General features: G+C 40.0%; 1 protein-coding gene across 3 annotated transcripts in view; it reads left to right on the forward strand.

Moving 5' to 3' along the window:
• The window catches only part of rarg (retinoic acid receptor, gamma), a 56,656-nt gene that overhangs the window by 24,497 nt on the left and 9,998 nt on the right, over positions 1-22,161 (forward strand). Inside the window, exon 1 of one of the 3 annotated variants that reach the window (XM_015386038.1) lies at positions 11,251-11,771. The exons of the other annotated variants lie outside the window; for them this stretch is intronic. Within the exon in view, the coding sequence (XP_015241524.1) occupies positions 11,627-11,771 (145 nt within the window). The 5' untranslated portion in view covers positions 11,251-11,626. Of the gene's footprint in view, positions 1-11,250; positions 11,772-22,161 lie in introns of those variants that run through there. 3 annotated transcript variants of the gene reach the window in all.

Here is a 22,161-nt window from a genome sequence, read left to right on the forward strand (position 1 = left end):
TGTGTGATAACATCGCCACTGAGCCTTGAAACACATCTTTAAGCTTTTGCCAATCAGGGCGAGAGCTGGGGCCCCAAAAGACAGCCACAGGGATGTTTTGAAAAGCTAGTAGGTCATTTCCTTTAGCTCATATAGTCTGGCCTAAAATCTAAACTCCTTCAAAGGGCTCTAAATTTTCATTCACACCATAATTTGTAGGGTTTTGCTAAGTAATAAAACACACAGATAAGAGGCTGAGCTGTGAATGACAGAGAAGTGGAATTAAAAGTGTTATATTAATAGAATGGAATGAAAAGCTTGTTGAAACCTGTACAAAAAGTTGCTCGGCTGGGCCTCTGGTGGAGGCTAGCTGAAAAGTCAGTGTGAGGCTTAGATCAAATGTCACAAACAAAAAAGGAGGCAGAGAATATATAAATACATATATACTGCAACTAAAATATCTCAGAGAAGTGACATAACTGAAAGCACTTACTGTTCTAAAGGAGCAATTTTGAAGGGAATTGTTGTATAAAAAGGTTTACATGGAGAAGAGAAACAGAGGGAGGACTTCTCCGTTGGAGGCAAAGCAGAGCACAGACAGCACATTGTAGCACATTATTTATTTTCATAAGTGCTCGGTTCCAGCCTGTCGTTCAGAGGTGGGTTAGTCCTTGTTGATGTAAGTTTGGATTTGTCTGGGTGCACACAGCCATGGTAAGGTGGATGAGTTGCATATTTTGAAAAAAAAAAAAAAAGATGGAGATGGAAGAGAAAAGGAATTATCTAAGGAAATGAAAATTCGGCCGAAGCCCTGCTACTTCTCATATGCAGGTAGAAACATCTTTGACACGTTTATAAGAAAAAGAGGCTCCTGGTTATGAGTATTCACCTTTCTGTTTCCCCTCCAGAAAGAAATGAATCGGAATCTTGTGGTTAAGCAGAAATATCAGAAAGTCATAATCACATCCAAGATTAAAATTACACAGAGAAATATAATAATATCCAAAGTGCTGTAAAGAATTATTCTATCCCTTCCAAATTGAATGATTTTTGTATGCATTTTAGGCTGCTCAGTGGGGCAGTGGGTAACACTGCTGCCTTGCAGCAAGACGGTTGCAGGTTCAATTCGCGGCCCGGAAAGTGAACTTGGGATCTTTCTCCCTGAGCATGCGTGTGTTCTCTCCAGGTACTCTGGCTCCCACAGTCCAAAAACATCTTCTCTAAATTCTCCTTAGCTATGGTGAATGGTTGTTTGTCTCTATGTTGCCCTGCGATGGAGTGGCGACCTGTCCAGGGTGTACCCCCTCGCCCGTAGACAGCACTCCTGGTGACCCCGCTTGGGATAAAGTGTGTGAGAAAGGAAAAGTTTGTACAGGTTTTAAATTTCCTTGTGAATAAAAGTCTGCAAGGAGTATCTGCACTCAACCCCCCCAAAGGATATTCTGTTTAACTAACTTTGACTTCAGTTATAGCTGTAAATGTAATTGTATGTCTCATTCTAGTTCTGTCTAACAATTTTGTCAGGTTTGAAGGAAATTGTTCCTGAAGACCATTTTTCATGGTCTGGACTTTAACTTAGCGTTTTTAACAAATAGCTGTGCTTCAGTCCAAACCAGGAATGTCTAGCTTTTGTCTTTGAGTTACTAAATTGCAACTTTTAGATGCATCTGGAGTTTAGCATCCCTAATCCAAGCCATCCCATCACAGCTCTATCTATGTGATTTAGACTGCAGGTTTCTGGTGCTTTGCAGCTTCTAACAGGTTTTCTTTCAGGAACATTTTGTATTTAGGACCGTTCAACTTACCCGCAGCTCTGATCAGTGTTCTTGTTCCTGCTGAAAAAATGTTATCTCCACAGTATGATGTTGCCAGATGAATTTAATGAATTTAAATGTTGGTGAGTTGAGAACGTTAATTAATCTGTAACTGGATTTTCTTCACCTTTCAGTTATTTTAGGTAGTAGTGAAATCATAGTTCTTCATTGACTTGTTGGGAAGACTACTATTAATGCATTTAAGGGAGAATAAAAAGGTTCAGTTGCATCAGTTTCCTTTGTTTAGCGGTGGAATCAAAACTTGACTACAAATTCTAGTTACTTCTAAGTAAACTTTAACAAGAATATACTCAAATAATGCAACTATTTGAGGTCATTCTTTTATTGAAGTATTTTTAATCATTTTCCCTAGTGTGAATAATTTTCTCATGTATTTTTCCACCCAATGTATCAGACTAAATCATACTTTTAGATTCTGGTTTTTACTGCTACGGGCGCCAGCACTTCATCAGAGAAACCATTGTTCCTGTTCCCACTGCTCTGGGATTTCTGCTCCTGTGACTGTGATCTACATGGCAAATTAGTAATGCTATGGCTGCGGGGATTGTGTGTGTGTGTCCCTGTGTGATGACAGCTTGTATAGAGCTGTTTGGATGTCTCCCTGACCTATCAGTACGATGTCTTTAATAAACAGCTCAGCGTCGTCTGACAGCCCAGCTTTCATCTCCATGGGTAACCACCAGCATCAAATGGCAGCACTCTGTATCTTTTTTTGGAAATCAGTTCCTGAGAATGTTTACATAAAGAGCAGAAATGTGACTTTTTGGCTCTGAAAAAAAGAATATAGATGCACTGATCAGAATTTTTAAAGCCATTGCTCTTGTTACATGGTGAATGCAATGCATGACAGAAAAAGAAAATGTGCTGCTAGTACTTTGAAAGAGGTAGTGTCAGCAGAAAGTGAGAAGATTAAAATAATATCCAGATTTCTGCATCAGCATTTAGGGAAATGAAAAAAATCTTTCAAAGTATATATTGTTGGTCAATGCATTAGATGGTTTTAAAGATAGATTTTAAAGATTTGTTCATCAGCTTACCTCCATTGAGAAAGGGATCCAAGGAAAATTGTCATGATTCAAATATCTTGAAGACTGATGGTGCTTCCATGTTAACAAAAATTGAATTAAACAAATTCAGAAGAACACAAATGGAAAAAAAACAGTAGTTTTGATTATCACCAACTGAATTATAACAGCCTTTTTGATAGTTTAAACCCAGAAAAACAATAATTAACCACCAAGCCTAAAATTTATATACGCCCATATGTGGTCTGTGTGGCTGCATAATGTTATTTGATGGAAAACCCAAAAGGTCAAGCACTAACTATAATTCCTACTATAAAATACTGAGCATTTTAAAGAAAATGTTTCTTTTCAGCCCTTTTTTCTGTTTTGTAAATACTAACTTTATCAAACTACAGGACCAGACCAGGTCCTTTATATCATTGCTTCCCAAAGTTGGAGTCTTGAAACTAAACAATACCAATCATAATAATGTAGCAAATTTATGTGTTTAAAGAAATGAAAACATCACTTGAGATAAACAGAAGGAAACACACGCGTTGTTGAGTTTGTTTTTAGTAATAGAGTTTTTTTAAGTACTGTAAGGTTTTATATTCAGATCAATAGCTTTGGTCATGAGACCATCCGGGTATTATTTTGCAGGTCACAAGCCCAAAAGTTTGGAAAGCTGCTCTTTAGATGGTCCTAAACCCAACCAAGATTACCATTGCAAACAAACTCTCCAACATTAGACAGACAGACAGAAACATGTGGGTACTCAAAAGTTTAATTCTTGTCAGTTAGATAAAATATTAAATCAGAATGCTAAAACATGCAGAATATGGAATTTTTAACTTACAAGAGCGTGACTATTTTTGTTACATGCAAAATACAGTGCCTTGACATGTTTTTTCTGTTTTGTTTTTTTATTGTGTTTGATTTAAATGATGCGAGATTTGGCCTGATTGTGTCTTTCAAGGGGAAACTTAATTTTCCAACATTTTATTCTTTCAACTCTTTCATAAGCATTTTAAAATAAAGAAAGCCATCCTTTTCCTTTAGGCATTTTTTTCTTCCATTCACTCCCCTTCGAAATGTGTGTTTTCAATGAAGTAATATTACAGCCAACTTCAATGCTTAACTTCTCTGAATTTAAAAGCCCTTTAGTTTTATTGTTTTCCACTGGGGGAAGATTATTTTTATGGACAGTTAAACCAATGTCTATATATGGGATGGAAAAAAACTCAGTTTTGATGATATTTTAGGGACTTTTTAATAAAAAGCAGTTGCCTCTGCATGTTTTTACACTCCCAGGATTGGCTATTACCTCATCCTCCCTCTCAAGCAAATAAGTAATTTACATATGTAGGATTAAAAAACAAATCTTTTTTTCCTAGACCCCACCCCCAGCCAGAAAAATACATCATAAAGAAAAAAAGACATTTATATGGGATTAAATGTTAAGAAAAATGAAAAAATAAAGAATGAGGAATTTTTAAATATTTTTATGTTCAAGGGGGAAGTGAAAAAAATAATAGAGGGACTACCAAGGGTTAAAAATAGAAGGATTGAGTCATCAGCATGGTGGGTAACGTTTGCCAGGAGAGGGTAAAACATGTATTATTTAAAAAGGTTTGTGTTGAGCCAATAATCTGGCCCCCATCAACAGTCACAGTTCTTTATGTTGCCCTTTGAGGAAAAAGTAATAAGTTGGAAAATCATACAGTCACAGAATGGCATATTTTGAGACTTAAAACAAATGTCTATGGGTAGATTATGTAAACAATGTACTTAAGGTTAGGCCAATGTCATAGATTAAATGAAAACTGTAATGGGATAACACACCTTTGTGGACGGGACACACAATTTAGTTAATCAAAAATGCATTACTTTGCAAGTTATGCTTTATTTGACTTTATAAGAAAGATTTTGTCACTCATAGTTTTTTTTTATAAGCTCTGGTCGTGATTACAATGTTATTGTTTAATGTTATTGTTTTTGTGAGCTGAATATTTGCTCTTCTGATGTTAACAATCCAAATCATTTTGTTTAAAAATGTCTTCTTCTTTTATTCTTCAGCTGTTTTTCTCATAACTATCACTTTGTGTTTTCTGCTGTTCCTGTGCAATCTTGAGCCAACTTTTAACAATATCTGGAAACTTCCTGCAACCTTTACATGACTCAAGCCAGTGTGCATACTTGTGTGTGTCTACTGCACGCCTGCGACTATGAAAAGTTTGCAAGAGTTGCTAGTAAGCCAGAGGCCGCAGAGTGTTCTACAGCTTAGACTTGATGACAGATGAAGATAAAGAGACTACTATTAAAAGTGGGAGGGCTATAAAGTGAATGTGCAAGGGTTAAAAAGTTGGGCTGACTTTTCTTTACCTTTTGGTGGGTGAATCCATGGGAACTATATAGAGGGTGGGTATATTTTGGCTGAACAGCTATGAAATCTGTCACTTTTCCTGCAGAAAACATGGGTAGCAGAAGAACATGACTAGGCAGATAGAGGCAGAGAAAGAGTGGAAAATACTTCTCTGAAAGATGGCCAAGGCTGATAGCTGTCTGAAAAGTAGCTTTGTGGTGGGACCAGCATGTGAACAGAGGCAAACATGGTGCTTATAAAACAAGGGCTGCTCTCTCTCAGAGCTAGTGCTTCACTTTCCCCACTGATAGATGAGCGTGTGGCCACTGATTGGATATGCTGACTTTATGTATTATATGTAAAGGCTGCATGTTAAGGAACAAGAAATAAATTAAATTAAAAAGAATATCTTTGTCTTAATAAGGGGAAACAATGTGACACTAACTGGAAAGCTCACCAATGTACACCAGACTACATTATATGAGCAGCATTTTAGAAGATTAGCTCTGCAACAGAGAAAAAAAACATATCTCAGAAAGAAAGAAGAACACTATGTGGTTAATAGTGTAAAAAGTATTTTCAGGTAAAAATTAGAAATTTTCTAAGTGAAAAAGCAAGAAAAACAAAATATTTTTTACAGAAAGATGGGAAAACTGTGAGTTGAGCATGATTTTAGAAACATTTCCAGAGCACTTCTAAAGGTGCATTCACATCGAATGCCGTGTCCGCAGCGAGGGCGGTAGATTTACATAGTATCCCTATGCAAACCGTGCAGAGAAGAGCGGTGAAGCGGCCAGTGGTGAAATTTACGAGGTGAAAGCGGTCACCGCTTCACCCTCACCGAGTACTGGTTGACAGAACCTGGGTGCTGTCAAACAGCAGCACCGCATGGAGAGAGGGGAGTGAAGGCCGTGGAAGTTGAAAAATCTAAACTTTTTTGTTAAGTCACGACAACCAATCAGGGACTGGTTGTAGTTTTTGGTTGTGATGTACAGTAGATTGAAGTAGCGACACCTGCGGGGTTGCCAGGAGTAAAGGCAGATCCAAATGGAAGGATTTGGGACGTTTATGCACTACTACATATTGTGAAACAATCAGTCCACCCACTAAATAAGGTAGAATAGCCCCGCTCTTAAGTTCAATGCTACCACAGGAATACCATATTATGTTATGATTTTACATTCAGAAACAAGTGAAGCACCAACCTCTGTTCAGATGGTAAAATCATCGGCCAGAATAAAAAAAAATTACTATTTTGAAAACCAAAGCAGCACAAATGACATTTTCAGTATTTAAAAACCGTACTAAATCAGCACACAAAAAAAGTAGATCACTTTGGTTCAATGCAGAGTTTAATTGGGGGAAATTGGTTAACCTCTGGCTGACCTAAAAATATCTCTGAAACCAAAGGAGAACATGTGATCATTTTAAACGTACAAACCTGTTTTTTTCCTCCAACCGATCATGCGGTCCACGGTGAAAAGACGGTCCACGGTGCATAAGTAAGTTTAAGTAATTTCCCTCTGGGATTATTCAAGTATGTCTGATTCTGATTTATCTAATATCCCCACAGTGTCCGCAGTGATTTCCATTCAGCCTGAATGCACCTTGAAGCTGCATGATATATTTACTATTTCCATGGATTTACTGCTGGGTTCAGATTAGAGATTGACTGGGCCATTTGTGTTATCGTTTTATTTCTCTCCATCCTTCATTAAATTACATGAAGTTTCCCATCGGTTTTTCCTGGAAACCAGTGCAACACAATGCCCTTCCCTATTCTAAATATTACTTCTGAGATTTTTTGAAAGATGTGCAAGGACTTTCCTTTAGCAAACACTGCGGTAAAACTCAATGAGTAAAATATTCTGTCATGCTTTAGCCTCATCCTTTAGCAGTGTAGCTGTGTGCAGTGAGCTGGCATTGTTAGTGTGGCTGTTCAGCACTTTACTAGTATATTTCTTTTGAAAAACTTTTCTTTCAACTTTGGGGGATTTCTTAAGCTGTTTGTTAGAGGTCATTGGCTCTTTAACTATTCTACTGATGATCTATTCTGTGTTTCAAAAATTATCATATTATTGTGGCTTGTTAATGATAAATACAAAGGTTGTAAGTATTTGCAAGGATTATGTTGTACACAATGCAATAGCTCTCCTATGATACTTTTGCAATTAGAAACCTTTTCATAAACTATCAGAATCAGCTGGAATTAATTTGCCCTGAAGGAAAGAGAATTTTTTGCTAAATGCGGGCAGATGTTTGCTTACTTATACTGTAGGCTTTATATACAAACACATATATTTGTATGTGTATACAACCTTACTCGTATTTCTTGGATGTTTTATTTCAATATCTTTATTAGAAGTATATACTTTTACAAGTTTAACCCTTTTTTCCCCAGTGTATTTTGTGTCTAGGGCTATATTTTCATGTTTAGTAAGAACATGTTTCATATTTTAGAGTTTTAGCTCCATGGATCCTAATTTTTCTTTGTAAGTGTTTTCAATTTCTGTTTATGTATGTGCATTTTGAGCCGGATGTCTCAACAAAATTGCATTATGGTCTTATGATGGTAATGATAAAGACTCTGGATTCTTGAGAATGACTCAAACCATATGTTTTTCCATAAATGTCAATAAAATCTGAGGGATTTGTGTGTAACCTGAGTCCAACTGAATTGGGAGAACATGCTGGACTGGGGTTCATTGTCCCTATCATCTCCAGCAATCTGCTCCAGCAGGTCCATACACTGCACACTTGTCCACATAAAATAAAGGTCCACATTCCTCTTTCAAAGTCACCATGCTGTTTTTAAAGCAGGGCTGTTCTTTATTACCTCACACAGAACTGCGTTTTTTACGGTTTGGCTGCAGCCTGAATGGCTGTATACAGAGGAAGTGGTAACAATGTGTTGTATATGTCTTGTCTGTAATTGGCATCACAGTGTCAGACCGTATTTAAGCCTGACTTTCCTGGGCTACTGCTACGACTGTCCTTTTTGTAAAACAAAGTAGAAAAAAAGGTGTTATTAATCAAAAAGATTTTAAGTGCTTTCGTTTTTTTGTCACTTAATATTAAACTTACTTGGGAGAAGAAGCCAACAAAAAACGACCGGCGATTTGGCAGTCGGCAAAGAATGAAATATTTCCCTAAACCAGAAATGAATACTGAAACTTTGTCAACTAAAACAAATAAATCATGCTGTCAGGAAAAGTTTGCCGTGGGGAATGCGTTGAAATGGAGAGTATTCCCAGACACAGAAGGAGAGAAAAAAGAAGAATTAAAAGAAAGAGAGGAGAGACTTGTAAGCTAGATTTGGGGAGAGAAAGAGGGAGGGCAGGATAAGTTTGGGGGGAAAGTTAGTGGCCCTGTGGGGGTTTCTTCTAGAGTTCAACCTCTCTGGCTGGGGAAGGAAGGGGGGGAGGAGGAGGGGGGAGGGAGGGGAAGGCAGTGAGCAACCTGGGTCAGCAACAGTATGGAGTATGCGTAGATTAGATGTCTAAACTCACTCGGCAAACTCTCCAAAGCCCTGAAAGGCTTCCATCGCTCATAGCTGGTTACCAATAAGAGAACCTGGGTTAGCGGTCGCAGTTACTGTCTTGAAAAACCCTCAAAAGAAATGTGAGGAATCAGCATAATGGCTTCGTAAATCAAAAAATTTCTATGTGGGAGAGCATGAAAAGACGTGATATTGTTTCAGCTCGTCAGTCCAGAAATCTATTACATAGTACGTTGTGTGCGCCCGGGGATTATCCAGTTTTTGGTTTCCAGGATGCTGGATAGAACTAGCTGCTGGGCAAAAAAGTGCGAGGCAGGAAGGAGCTGAAAGATGGGAAAAGAATGTATCATAAAAAGCTGAACCTGAGAGAAAAAGCACATTTTCAAACCAATTTATTATTTAATGAGTAACTTATTGAGATGACAGAGAAGGTGACTACATTAGCTCAAAACTGTATCACATAATTTGTGACTTTATAGCGATAACATTTAAGGCGATAATTGGTAGTATTTAAAGTGCATAACATCCGAGCCCAACTAAAACAAATACTTCCTAAATATAAAACCTACCTACTACCAAATATATTCAGTACACCAGTGATATGTAGTAAAACTGTATAGTTAAACAGCACATAATTGCATAGATGCTATAAATGTTGGTTACTGACCAAGTGGGCATATTCAACTAGCATCAACATGACGGAGTTCCACCTTGAGTGGCTAATCGCTTTATAGTACTTGTCATGTTCAGGCATGTTTACATGACCAATTTTGAGTCTGTTTTATTCCGCTTACTTATTTTTTATATAAATGGTACAATCAAATAATTTGTTGTATTTTAATCTGAAAACTTATCTGATGTGGAATTTTATTCATAACATTTTATTCACAATATTTAAAAGCAGAAATACATGTTTTTCTCTATGGCAAAAATATGAAAAACTCTTCACTTAATCAATTAAGAGGTTTAAACCTTAGAAGCAAGAAAGATGAAAAAAAGAGGCTTACAGCATTGCTGATTTAAACAGGTTGTCGTCCAACCTAAACACTTTCACTCTTGTCTTGCTTTTATGACCTGACAGCTGTATTAAGAAATGCATATAAACTGCTGATGTTGTTTACTGTCACATGGAACAGAGCAGCTCTTTAAATGTGTGCTCTTCTGTGTGATGGGTGCAAACTGCAGCCCACTTTTGAGTCTGACGTGCCTGTATGGGGCGACTTAAAAAAAACAAACCAAATGTCTCAGAGCTGCACCAGTCCCTATGGGTCAACAAACACTGAAATGAAAATCAATCAAAGTGGCTGGAAATTGAAAAGTGTTCTTTCTTTCATCAGATGGGGACTGAGTAAAGTGTGAGATGGCGAGAGAGGAAAAAGAGAAAGAGAGGAGGAGGAGGGGCAAGAAGCGAGGGCACAGTGTCTGTGGAGAATGTAGCCCGCAGCACAGATTGACAGGAAATGGTGTCTTTTTTGCCTTCTGGGCTGTACCACTTGTACCGGTTTGACAGGGGTGGAGATGAATGTGCAGAGCTCACAGAGTCAGCCTAATCTATTATTATATATCTCCTATTGTATCAGGCTGTTTGCTTTAGAGAGTCTTTCAGCCTGCCAAGCAACAGTTAGGACCAGTGAAACCCTTTTATTGACTGCGGACTGCCTATTGATTTCACCTTGATTTACAATCACTGTGAGGGTGCTGCTGTTTTTAAATTGAATTATTTCCATCAATACTCTGAACAGTGAGCATGAAGGAAGAAGTGAACGTTGCACGGCAGAAATACTCACAATGCAAGATACATTTTGCACGTTGAAGTTATGACTTGCACGGGTCTGCATCTTCATGTCAGCTTTGAAGAGTATAAATCACAAACGAGGTCAAGTGAGCCTGCGAGGAGTGTGTCTAGCACATGGTGTGTTTGTATATTAGAGGTATTTGTCTGTGTAAATGCACTGCTGGGATTGAGCAAGGCAGCCCTCATTTATCACTGCAAAAGTACTTCCAGAGGGGAAAGGCAGAAAGCACTGCCCCATCCTCTGTTCCCTAGAGCAGACGGAGGAGGGAGAGATTTTTTCCCCCCCTGGCATCTGGTTTCTGGGTTTAGCTACAACACAATGTCTTTCCTCTTTCTCTCTCTCCTTCTCCTTCTTTCTCTCTATGTTCTGGACTCTCTCCTTGACACGCATACACAGCAAGCAAGTGGCTGGGGCTTTAATATGGTTATGATTAGAGAGGGGGGCTCAGTAAGAGGAGGCGATGGAGGGGTTCATATTTACCACAGAACACCAGGGGACTGGGGGAGGTGCAGTGTGGAGACAGACAGGGAGCAGATCTGAATTGGAGATGCCTGCTAAAGGGGTGTTTGTTTGCCATAAACATTAAGGCAGCACAAGCAGAGGAGAGGAGAATGGGAATAAAGTTTTGTCCTTTAAGCAGATCAGTTGTTCCTCTCGTGCGTGCCTTGCTGCCGGACAGCACCCATCATTGCTCCTCCCTCCCCTCCTTTTAGTTTGTTGGTTCCCCGCCTTCTCTGGCATTCTCTTTGACTCACTCTCCACCCCCTCTCAGAGCGTCATGCCTAGGCAGTTGGTTCACTCTGCTGTGTCTGGGGCTCAACGAGAGCGCTGAGAGGCTGTTATTTAGGTCTGTTACAGCGCACCAAGGAGAGGGGGGTGGCAGCAGACAGGCAGAGAGCAGAGCTAAGGAACCAGAGCTGCATTCCAGACGGGACGGAAAAGAGGGGGGAAGCTCAGCATCTGCAACGACAGAGAGTGACAGTAATAGAGAAGTTGAAGGGGAGGGAAGCAGGTCCAGATAGCTGCTGCGGGCTCTGCTGTTGTCACTGCCTTGGCGAGTGACGTGAGCAGAGGAACCAGGACAGTAGCGGCCGGCAGGCAGGACTCAGCGCCCGTAGTGATTTGTGCCAAGGGCTGGGGAGGAGGGCAATATGTTCGACTGCATGGAAGCCCTGGGAATGGGCCCCCGTCAGCTCTATGATGTCACCAGCCGCGGTGCGTGCATGCTGCGGAAGGCAAGCCCCTTCTTCCCGGGTTTGGACCCCTTTGCTTGGACAGGCAGTGCCAGTGTTCAGTGTAAGTGGCTTCCAGCTTGGTTTCATGTGTGACACACTTAGGCATTCTTTCTTTTTCTCTCTCCCTCTCTTTCTGTTTCAGAGACACACACTCTTTCTTGTTGCTGTCTTGTTTACCCCTCAGGGCTCGACCAAGGGGGCTGCTGTCAGGGGGCTGCAGCACAGGACAGGAAAAGACTGGAACAGACAGTCTCTTCTTTCCTTTCCCCTCTTCACAATCAGTTTTAGCTGTTTGGAAATTGAAAAAGGAAACTTTCCCCAGGGATGCCATATTAAAAGATTTAGATGTGTTTATATCCTTCAGTGACTTCTTGAGAGTCAAGTTTCAGTCACAATGAGAGCCACCTAAGGTTTGACCTTGCATGTCAAGTGACAGTGCCAAGTAGGGTGACAGGAAGAAAACTGACCTTAAAAATTATCTGGATGCTAAAATGTTTTTGGCTGTAAGAGTTTTCTTTGGCTTTTACAGGCTTTATAGGTCAGAGATTCATTTTTTTTACTAGGATCAGTCGACCACAAAATAACAAAATTATGAAATATTGAATAAATATGTTAATGATGAAAAAAAACAACTTGATGAAGCAGATGGGCCAGACTTCACTGTTCTCTCTTTACTTCAGTCGTCTGACTTTAAAAAAAAAAAACATAAACTCAATGGGGCCCATTTATCTCTACCCTTCAGTATAGCTGCTACTGCCACGTGAGTGTTTGACAGTGAGGAAAAACAATAGGTGTGGGAAAATTGAGAGAAAACAAGTCAGATATGAAAGCAAAGTGGAAAACGTGTACAAGAAGCTGGAGGTGATGAGGGAATCTCTTTTTTTATTCTGCCTTCTTCTGCAAGCATATCCTTCTGCTTTTTGTTCCTTGTTACTGCTTCTCAGAGGGGGGAGTAATCTGTCTTCATTAATCGTAAAGACACCAGCATTTCAGTGGCCGTCATGCACACTGGCCTAGCTTTAATGAAGACAGATGCCCTGTCAGTCGAGGCTGAGGCCAGAGGGGACTCCAGCCAGCCCCAGCCTGCTTCACTCTGCTTTAGTTTGGGGAAGCCCCGATGATAACAAGTCGAGGTTTGTTTATTTAATCAGGCCTCTATTTTTAAAGTATTCAAACACACTGTATTCACACACATTGATGCATTTATAACAAAATAGGGACCTTAGATAACTGAAGCGTGTTTTTCCTTTTTTCACTCTCTGTTCCTCAAAATCAAAGTTGCAAGTAGCCCTGAGAAGCTGCCCCAAGGGTATGAGAGCCAAGTCTAGCAGAGCAGAGCAAAGTGGAGGCTGGTTTGGTGTACTGTTTCAAAAGCCTCTCTGCCCAGTAACCTTTGTAAACAAGGCCTCCCTATCACCGCACAGCGAGCCATAATGCCTCTCTTTGCTGAGGCGGTTGCCCCTCATTGTCCTCATCAATGAGGCTGATGAATTGATGTTTGAGTCTGATATCTCATTAAGCTCAGCCAGCTGCAGCACAACAGAGGGACCAGGCTGGTTCCTTATGCCATACTCGCAGAGGCATGATCGCTGCATACCAAATTACTAAAGCTTACTGTTGTTTCCCTGAAAATGAAGTCACTTGACTCGGCCGTGATGCTTTTAAAATGAATCAATTATTTCTTTTACAGAGTAAAAATTGGTTTATTTTTAAGCAAATCATACATGAATACAACTCGTCTTTTAGAATATGCTCAAATGTTTGTCCCACTAAATCTTCAAGCAGATGAGTCTTGGCTGTAAATCTGCAGTGGTAAGTGTCACTGCTGCTGGCTCTTAGCCTGGGACCATTGGCTGACTTAAAAGTATGAGCTTGGTTTTCCCTTTTCTTGTCTACTAGTAGTGAGTCCTCAATGTCAAGGGTTAGTCAGAGGGTATGGCCTGACCAGTATCAAAGCTGCTGCATGTGTGGCTCCCAGAAAAGGGGACCCTTTCAACCAGCATGGCCTGCGTAATGCTCTTAAGTGCCTTATGCCACAGAGCTGGTACTACATCTGAACTGCCCCACACTGAGATAATGGACACTGATTTAGTCATACGTCAATGAGAACTGAATTAGTCAACTTCTAGGGAAGCCATTTGAGGGAGCCTATGCACGGCAATCCCTTCACTGTCAATTTTAATTTGCTAGAAGAATGAGGCAATTACGTTTAGCAGTTGTGAGGGGTCAAAAAAAGGGAAAGTGTGTTTTTCTCATCGACATACAGCCGTAGCTCAATCTTTTTGCGCACACTTATGGTATTCACGTTGGTACCCTCATGAGTCTGAGCACTAATGTCTCTTACACGCTTTACAGTCGAACACACCCTCTTTGTTTTCCCCTAATGTGCTGTTTGGAGGGGATCTGAGGATCTAATTAAAATAAGGCTGTACCTCTCAGCAGCAGTGGCAAAAGAAATAAGAGTTGCCTGTTACCGCTGGCACATTCTGACCTGATAATTTTCTCCCTGACAGAAGTCTGCCGTTATTTCATTATAATTACAAAAGATTCAATTAAAAGATTAGATACCCAAAGGGGGAGGGGCTGGGTATATAGATAGCAGTATCTTCTTTTGGGAGGATGTGTGTTTATGGTTGTGTAACAAAAATTAAGAAATGTGAAGTACTAGTTTCACCTCTGTAAATGAAATGCAATGTATCAATGTAGATATACACACATTTTGTCAAACAGAAACAATCAGAGCAACATGCCGAAGTTACGATAATTGAAATTGTTGGTCTCTGAGCTGTAAGAGCTGGGTACAAGAAATTAAGCTTGTTGAATTAAAGTTTTTTTTTTTTTTAAAGTCCATCAGTTTGAAAGAAGATCATTTTCTTTGTTTTAGGCTTTTTAAAATTTCTCCAAATACTGACTTAATTCTTTGCCAAGTGATTTTAATTTATGTCACTATTAATAAAAAACTAGGCAAAGCTGTTATAAATTACCTTCAACATCTCGAAATATTATGATTAATGTTATGATGATTAACAGGTATATTATTGCTAAAATGGAGGTCTCTGTGTATATTCTCTCTTAAGAGTTAGATAATTATTATTTTTTATCTCAGAGATTCCCAAAATACAACCAATATTTCTGTTTACTGCTTGTTCTGTGATCTAAACTGAAAGGAGGATCTGATCAAAAATGCTGTAATACTTGTTGTCTTTCTTTTATCTCAAAGTTTTGCTTTCCTTTCACTTAGTAAGACGCGGGTGAGGAGATAATTAAAAACCATCCTCTATGAGTTAAAACCATCCTCTATGAGTCAACAACACTTTGCCCCCTCGTTTCTGAGTAATAAACATGCATCATTTCGGATATGATAAAAATACTTTCGTACTTTATTTTCTGTTGCAGCCTGGATTATATTTTTATAGCTTCAGTGGCAGTGTCACTTCTCCCTGTTCACAGATCTCACCTCACCCTAATAGTCAAGCCCATTAATGGACAGAGCATCCTATAAATAAACAGTCTCAATCCTTGCAGTTGACTAATCTTTTATTTTTCATTTTCAAATAAGGATTTGTCATTGCATGGATAAGACTGTGTGAATCAGCTCTTGCATGAAGTATTTTTGAGAACTCCTGTAGGTTGACGTATGGTGATGTTTACATGTCTGTTAGGTGGACACCGGGCATGCAGACTGCGTGTCGAATGCAGAGACAGACAATGTGCCAGGGCTGGATTCCTCAAGTCAATGCTGGAATCCAGTTCTGCTCTAATAGCAGTTTATAGCCCTCTCAGTAGCCTCAGTTACACCACTGTAAATAAAACCCATCAACAACAGTGTGGAGGCTGAACCATGGACTGGTTGCTCTCTTCTCCTGAGGATTGTGGTGAGTCCTTACCCCCCCAATAAGTGTTGCACAAATGTGTTGCCTCTGTGATATTATGAGAAACCATCTCAGCTGATGGTTTGTGAATGTTCCAGTGAGGCCCAATGTTTGACTTAAGTGTGAAAGTGTGAACTTTTGGGAGTACTTTCACAATGTTTTGTCGGTCCAAGTTATTGTGGTAGCCCACTCCTACATCTATGTCTGACTTCTGCCATTGTAGCCGTTTACTGAGAACAGATCTCTGGCTGCCAAGCACATTTTTTCCTATGAACAATGGTGTGGGCAATTGGCAAACTTTGCAAGAATACGTGTGGGCTATATAAGAACATGGGGCTGAGAGCAGTACATGCAAGCATATGCGTTGTTGTTTACAGCATATCTATTTAAGCCCTCATGATAAATGTGAGGAGAACAGTTCTGTCACCAACATGTTATTGACTTACAGCCAGGCTCGAATGTTGCTAAGGGGTTTACTGTTATGAGAAATGGAGGCTGGGACTGGAAACCCAGGAGAGCCTGGCTGTCCTGCCTCTGTGTATGTGTGAATGGGTCATGTTTACGCAGTCGACAGCGCGGGCCAGGGAGTGGTGAGCGACTGGTGTTGGACAGCTATTATCTGAGCTCAGAGGTGCAGAGTGACAAGGAGGGATAGAGCAGGGGCTGAGAGGCCTGTTGGAGTTGTTTTCCCTCAAACATTAGTCAAATTCTGCCAGTGTGCGTATGAGCAACTGCCATGAACATCCCTGTGTAATGGTGCATTGGTTCATTTGTATATGCTAGCATTAGATGATTTGTTTGTGTACCTGCATGTCCATTTCAGTGTGAGCGTGCCTTTGCCTGTACTCTTTGGGTGTATGATCATGGGGGGGAGAGAACAGGTGTGCATAAACCGACATGCCTGTAATAGCATGCTTGTAGCTGCTAGTTTGGGAAAACGGTGAATGCCCTTATGTGTATCTGTGTTTTTAACAAGATCAATTTGATTATTCAAGTTAGGAAACAGTAAATGTGATCCCAGGTAGGAAACCTTGTGTACAGCTGCTCAGTGTGTCATAACTTATACTCTGAATATTTTCTTTTTGATTAATCAGGTGTCTGCATATTGGACAAAAACTCTAATATGGATATTTCGCATTCATAATGTTAGAGGGTAGAATTTTAAATGATTATGTTTAAGTAAAACTTATAAAAGTTTTTTTTTTTTATTTCAACCAATTTTTAAAATGTACTGAATAAATAAATTTGCTGAATTCTTATTATTTAACAAAAAAAAAAAAAAAAACACACAATAATCCTATTATGATATAGACTATTGTTTTTAAAACCATGAGTACATGATGTTTGATTCTCAAAAAGTTGAAATCTTAGCAAAGCTCTGATGTTCGAAATAGTATGGTTTCAGTTTAACTGCTCTATATTTTTTTATTTTTGTGCCTAAAAATAGTTTCAGAATAAATGTTAAAGATTTCATCTAAGGTAGAATTATGTTAAGGTTTAAGCATCAAGATATGAAGACTTATACTAGACTAAATGGTGAACTATCCCTTTAGTTTAACATGAAGATTTCTGCACTGGTTGCAGTTTTCCAGTTTCAGTATTTTCATATTGTTTATCTTCTTGAACAAAGAACCCAAATGCCAGCAGATTAATTATCCAAAAGTCAAATGTTTCCTCCCTGAAAGCAGTTAAATGCTAGAAAAAACGCATAGACAGGATTCATTAACCTTAAATATTATAAAATGTTAAAATTCAGCCATTATTACGCTCTTCATGTACAAGCTCATAAGGTCAATTCAATTTAGACTTTTTCTAATGGCTAATATTTAGAACTCAACAAAAGTACCCCTTGTTATATTGCAGTTTTAGGTTCTTATTTATGGCTCTTATTAGAAATTGTCTTTTAACTTTAACTTTGTACACAAAGGCAACAATTAGGGGGTTATAAAAGCCATGTTACATCACTCTTTGATTCAGTGAGCTTTTTCTGAAGAGGTTTTCTCTGAAGCCGACACAAGAGATTCATGATCACTCACACACATGACATACTCACGAGAAGGCACAGAAAAAAAGCAGATGCTCTTCAGGGCTTTTAAACAAGCCGCTAATATATTTCCTCTTTAGTATGACCTGGAGCTATTAGAAAGTTTACTATAACTGTCCTATAATCTGGTCTAAATTAAACAGATTAAAAAGTTGGACTCTAAACCATGTACCAAAGAAAATAGATTCCCCTATTGTCTTGGCAGTGACATGTTTATTTATGTTAGTGCAGTAATGTCATTTACAAGTTAAAAAATTATATGCAACATGCCATTTTCTATCTTAACATCCTTTTACAGCACCTACTAGGAGGAAACAAATCATAGAATGGCTTGTCTAGACATTTTTATAAGAGTTTTTGAAGTCTCCTCCGATGCTCATGGTTGGGCAACTAGTTGGCGGTTGGTTGCCAATCAAAAGTGAAAAACTTTCATTTGCATCATTGCTCCACTGGGCCACTAAAAGCAGAACTTTCTCAGCTACTTCTACATCTGATATGAGTCCTTAGCATGTGTGCCAGTTTAGGGACTGCCAATGTCGACAGAACAAAAGAAAACAAAATCACATATACCCAGATTACAAATCAGTCATTATTGTCTCTGTGTGTCACTGCATATCTTTTCTTGGAAAACGAGTTAATGAATATTCAAGGGAGTAAATGTTTTTTTTTCTGATTATCTTCATTAGTAGGGAGGATCCATTTACTACTACTTGTGTGCGAGCCTGCACCCTCCAACATTAAGCTTTGTCTTCCATGCTTTTGACTGCTTCCCAAAAAAAAGTGCTGCTGTGAATACTACTGTTGTTGTTTACATTATCCTCCTTTCCCTTCACTTCCTCTGACAGTGCGAGGCTGCAGCCACGGCTGGGCTACTTCTACTTTTGAAGGTTTCTATTGTTGCAGGGAGGAAGCAATAGCAATTGAACGAGCACGAGTGGCCTTGCCAGAGAGAGACAGGTGAGAGCCAGGCTGCAGATGGTGGGAGGAAGTCTGCGAGGACGAGAAAAAGCCCAAAGATCAAAGAGACGGGGTTTCCCTCGATGACTGCTCTCTCCCCTTTTCTGTCCTCTCCTAGACTTTCTGCATGCCTGTGCTCCCTGTCCACTTCCTTGCCTGGCAGCAAGTTTTTCTGTCTTTCTGACATGATCAATGCACCAGGCCGGTGCTGGGCTGCCAGGGTCGGGTTCACCCTCCAGTCACAGGAGGTGAGACTTGTTCCCCCCGTCCTCTGGTGGGCAGATGAAGAGTCAGGTGGAGCTCACCACAGGGACATGTGGGGCAGATTTTTTCCACAGATCTGCACCCGACTGTCTGCTTTTTCCTGCATGTACGACTCATTACAGGCCACCAACGGAAAGCCTTGATTGAGATAATTTTTTTCTCTCTTTTTAAAACAACCTCCTTCCTGTGGTTTTGTGCAAGGACGTTTGAAGGAAACTTTCCCTGTCAAGGTTAATGGGGGATTGGCAGCTTGTGTGTTTGAAGCCAACTTGAGTTTCTTGAGTTGACAGGGTTGTGTGGTGCAGGAAAAGAGGTCGGGTGGGTTGCTGGTGGAGGAGTGGGGTGGGGGCATGCCGCCAAATGTTGGCTTGGCTGACTCCATCAAGAAAATATCAAAAGGTCCTTTATGAGGTGCTGTAAAGACGAAAGGGTGTTTTGAAAGCAACCACCCGACTTCAGGGGTAATTTCACTTCCTAAAATGTGCCTCCAGGAGACATGCCTATCCCACCTGCTGCCTTTGCTGCTCTGCTATGTTTACAAGGTGGTTCTGTGTGGATAAAAGAAAGTTTTCATAGGTGTCCTGGCAGGAGTTTGTGAGCCACACTGTAATGTGTCATTCTCAATAAGTCCTCAGTTTTGTATAAAGCACCACAGTCATGAGTTAAAGTCAACATTTTTTATATATCAGTGAAGGACTTGAACATCTTCTCTCCATTTTCCCTTACTTTTACTAATTAAGGCAGAGTTTCTGAGTACTTTTCCTAGAGCAGAATTTTCAAAAAACAACAGACGTGGTGACTTCCACATCATTTTTGAAAGCTTTTATCTAATACTTTCTGTACTTCTTCTTCTTTACCTAAGTATTTAGTCACTTTTAAAACATCCCTAGAGCTTGAACAGAATTTTTGACCTATAAGAGAGCAAGAAGGTAGATGTAATAGCAAGGGATAAAGAGAAGTGACAACAAAAGCAATGACGAAGATCCTCCGGAAAGACTGGTATTACAAAGAGGAAGGAAACACGCGTGTTGTGTGAGGCCTTGTAGAGAAAGACTCGAAGTGATGGCAGGAAGATGTGGGCAGAGAGTAGGAGAGTGAAGTGTGCTGGCACCGCTGACTAGGGTGTGGTACTTTCTTTTCCTCTTTTACAAAGCCCGCTTCTTCATGAAAACTTTTTAATGTGCTCATGGTCATTCAGTCAGTATCCTGCAGTGCTGACTCCTCTGTCACGAAACATAGAGCCAAGGGTTTCATCAAAGACTCAACGTTAGTGTGCCAGGGATTCTCACGGCCCACTGTTCACAATTCTTTCTCAATCTGTTGCCCGTCTGCTGCTAATGTCTGGTATCAGGAAGAACAGGCAAGCGTTGCAGAACTGGGGGACTTAACTGACAGTTGCAATGGTTCACAGGTAAATTTGTGGTTTTAAAGAGAAACCAAAGATCTCTGTCACATGAACAGGATTTTCAGAAAGGTACGAATTAAAAGATAAAAATAACCACCCAATGTGGGTTTAACTTTGCATTAAGCTTTTATTAAACAGATTAAATATTTGCATACACTAGCACCTTTTTATGCTTAAGTTTTTTTTGTTTTTTTTAAGATGGTAGAAGTTTGCTTATTTTTAGCTCAACCCTGACTAGCTGTTAATTTAGCCTCTGGTGTCAACTAATCTGGATTATTAATAAAAGAAGACACCAAGAGAGTTGACTACTGCCAGCGAGATATTACCTGCTGGTAACCTTTTATCTGATGCTCCTGGTAAAAAGCTCACCTATCCTTTTAAGGTGCGAGTTGTGCTCTTAGAAATAGATCAGCTCAGTCAGTGTGCCATCTTCTATACTGCACAAAAACTGTACAACAGTAGGAGATGGAAATCTCTGTCACACATTAAATTGAGTTCCATATATATAGACCCAATACAGACATGTGAAAATATCTTTCTGGTGCCTTGTATGCTGCTCTGAGTACTACATGTTCTCAGAGTAAGCCTTTAGTTTTCTCTGTCACATGCCAAGACAAGGTTTGTGGAAAAGAAAAAAAAAAACAATCCAGAGGACTATTGTGAAAGAAAACTTGTTACATTGCCAGAATGTCATATGCTGCATTGTTAAAAAAAAGAGTTGTGTTGCAACACAGACAAGAGCTGCACAGTCATGCCTTTGCTCACATACATTAGAAACACTCCCTCTTTTCCAGCTGAAAAAAACAGGCAGCAAGAAGTTTTTGTTCATTACCTCTCCCCAATCTTTCCTCTCCTTTAGTATCTTTTTTAAATGCTTGGCGAATGCCACAGTCGACTTGACCTAGAATTTTATGCAATTGACCTAGTTGAAGTCACCTTCAGCTAAACAGCTATTTTTGTCATGTGCAATCACATTTTAAATCTAATGAGGTTGTGGAGAGTGATGTACTCCACATCCCACTAAGGATGAAGCATTTAATGTTAGTGGGACAGATGGTTCTGTGTGTCCTTATGTGTGTGCATGTATATTTATGCGTATGTTTAGTGGGGGACCACAGGATTAGATCTGATCAGTGCAGCTTGGCCACTTGTGCACAGAGAGCATTGCAACAACGGATTAGGGAGTAAACTGATACTTACTCTAGCAGGAAGCGAAAAGTGGCAGATAATCAACCTATCCCCTCTTGTTGCTTCTTATCCTCTTCACATACCCCAGCAACAGCAGCCACCCACCTATCCCACTGCTCTCATCTCATCTGTCTGTCATCGGCCTTCCAGCCTTGGCCACCAGATTGTCATGCAAATAGTACCCCAGGCCTCTGTGTGCTGATAAGAAGGGCCTCTCATTTTACAGGGCTTTGTTTTCTAAATAGTGATGAGCTGGGCTGAAGAGAGCAGGGGAAAGGGGCTCTGAGTGGTGGCCTGAATAGGCCCTCTCACTGTGGCGCCCTGGGGAAGACTGGGTTGAATGAGGCTCATTCTTGGAGATGGGTTGAGGAGTCATGTTCTCAAGCAGGAACCAGGTTCGAAGTGTTGACAGAGCCTGATATATTTCCTCTATTGCTGCCGTCTTGAGTTTTTTCCAGGATGAACTTTCTCTGTCCAACTCCACCCAATCCTTACTGCTCATACTCAATGTCCGTTTTTTGACACCCCACATGGTTTGCCCTTTTTTTTTTTTCTTCTAATGGGGTTGTCAGCGCTTGGTCTGGAACCTCATTTGCTGTTGTTATTATTGGATAAACAGCAGTTCATGGCACATTCACAGGGTTTCTGCTCTCTCGCTGACCCCACCGCTTTGTTATATTCTGGCCAGGGACATATGAGAACTGCTGTAGAAACATTTAGT

The sequence above is a fragment of the Cyprinodon variegatus genome, unplaced genomic scaffold (assembly GCF_000732505.1).
Source record: "Cyprinodon variegatus isolate N-32 unplaced genomic scaffold, C_variegatus-1.0 Scaffold16, whole genome shotgun sequence".
Taxonomy (NCBI): domain Eukaryota; kingdom Metazoa; phylum Chordata; class Actinopteri; order Cyprinodontiformes; family Cyprinodontidae; genus Cyprinodon; species Cyprinodon variegatus.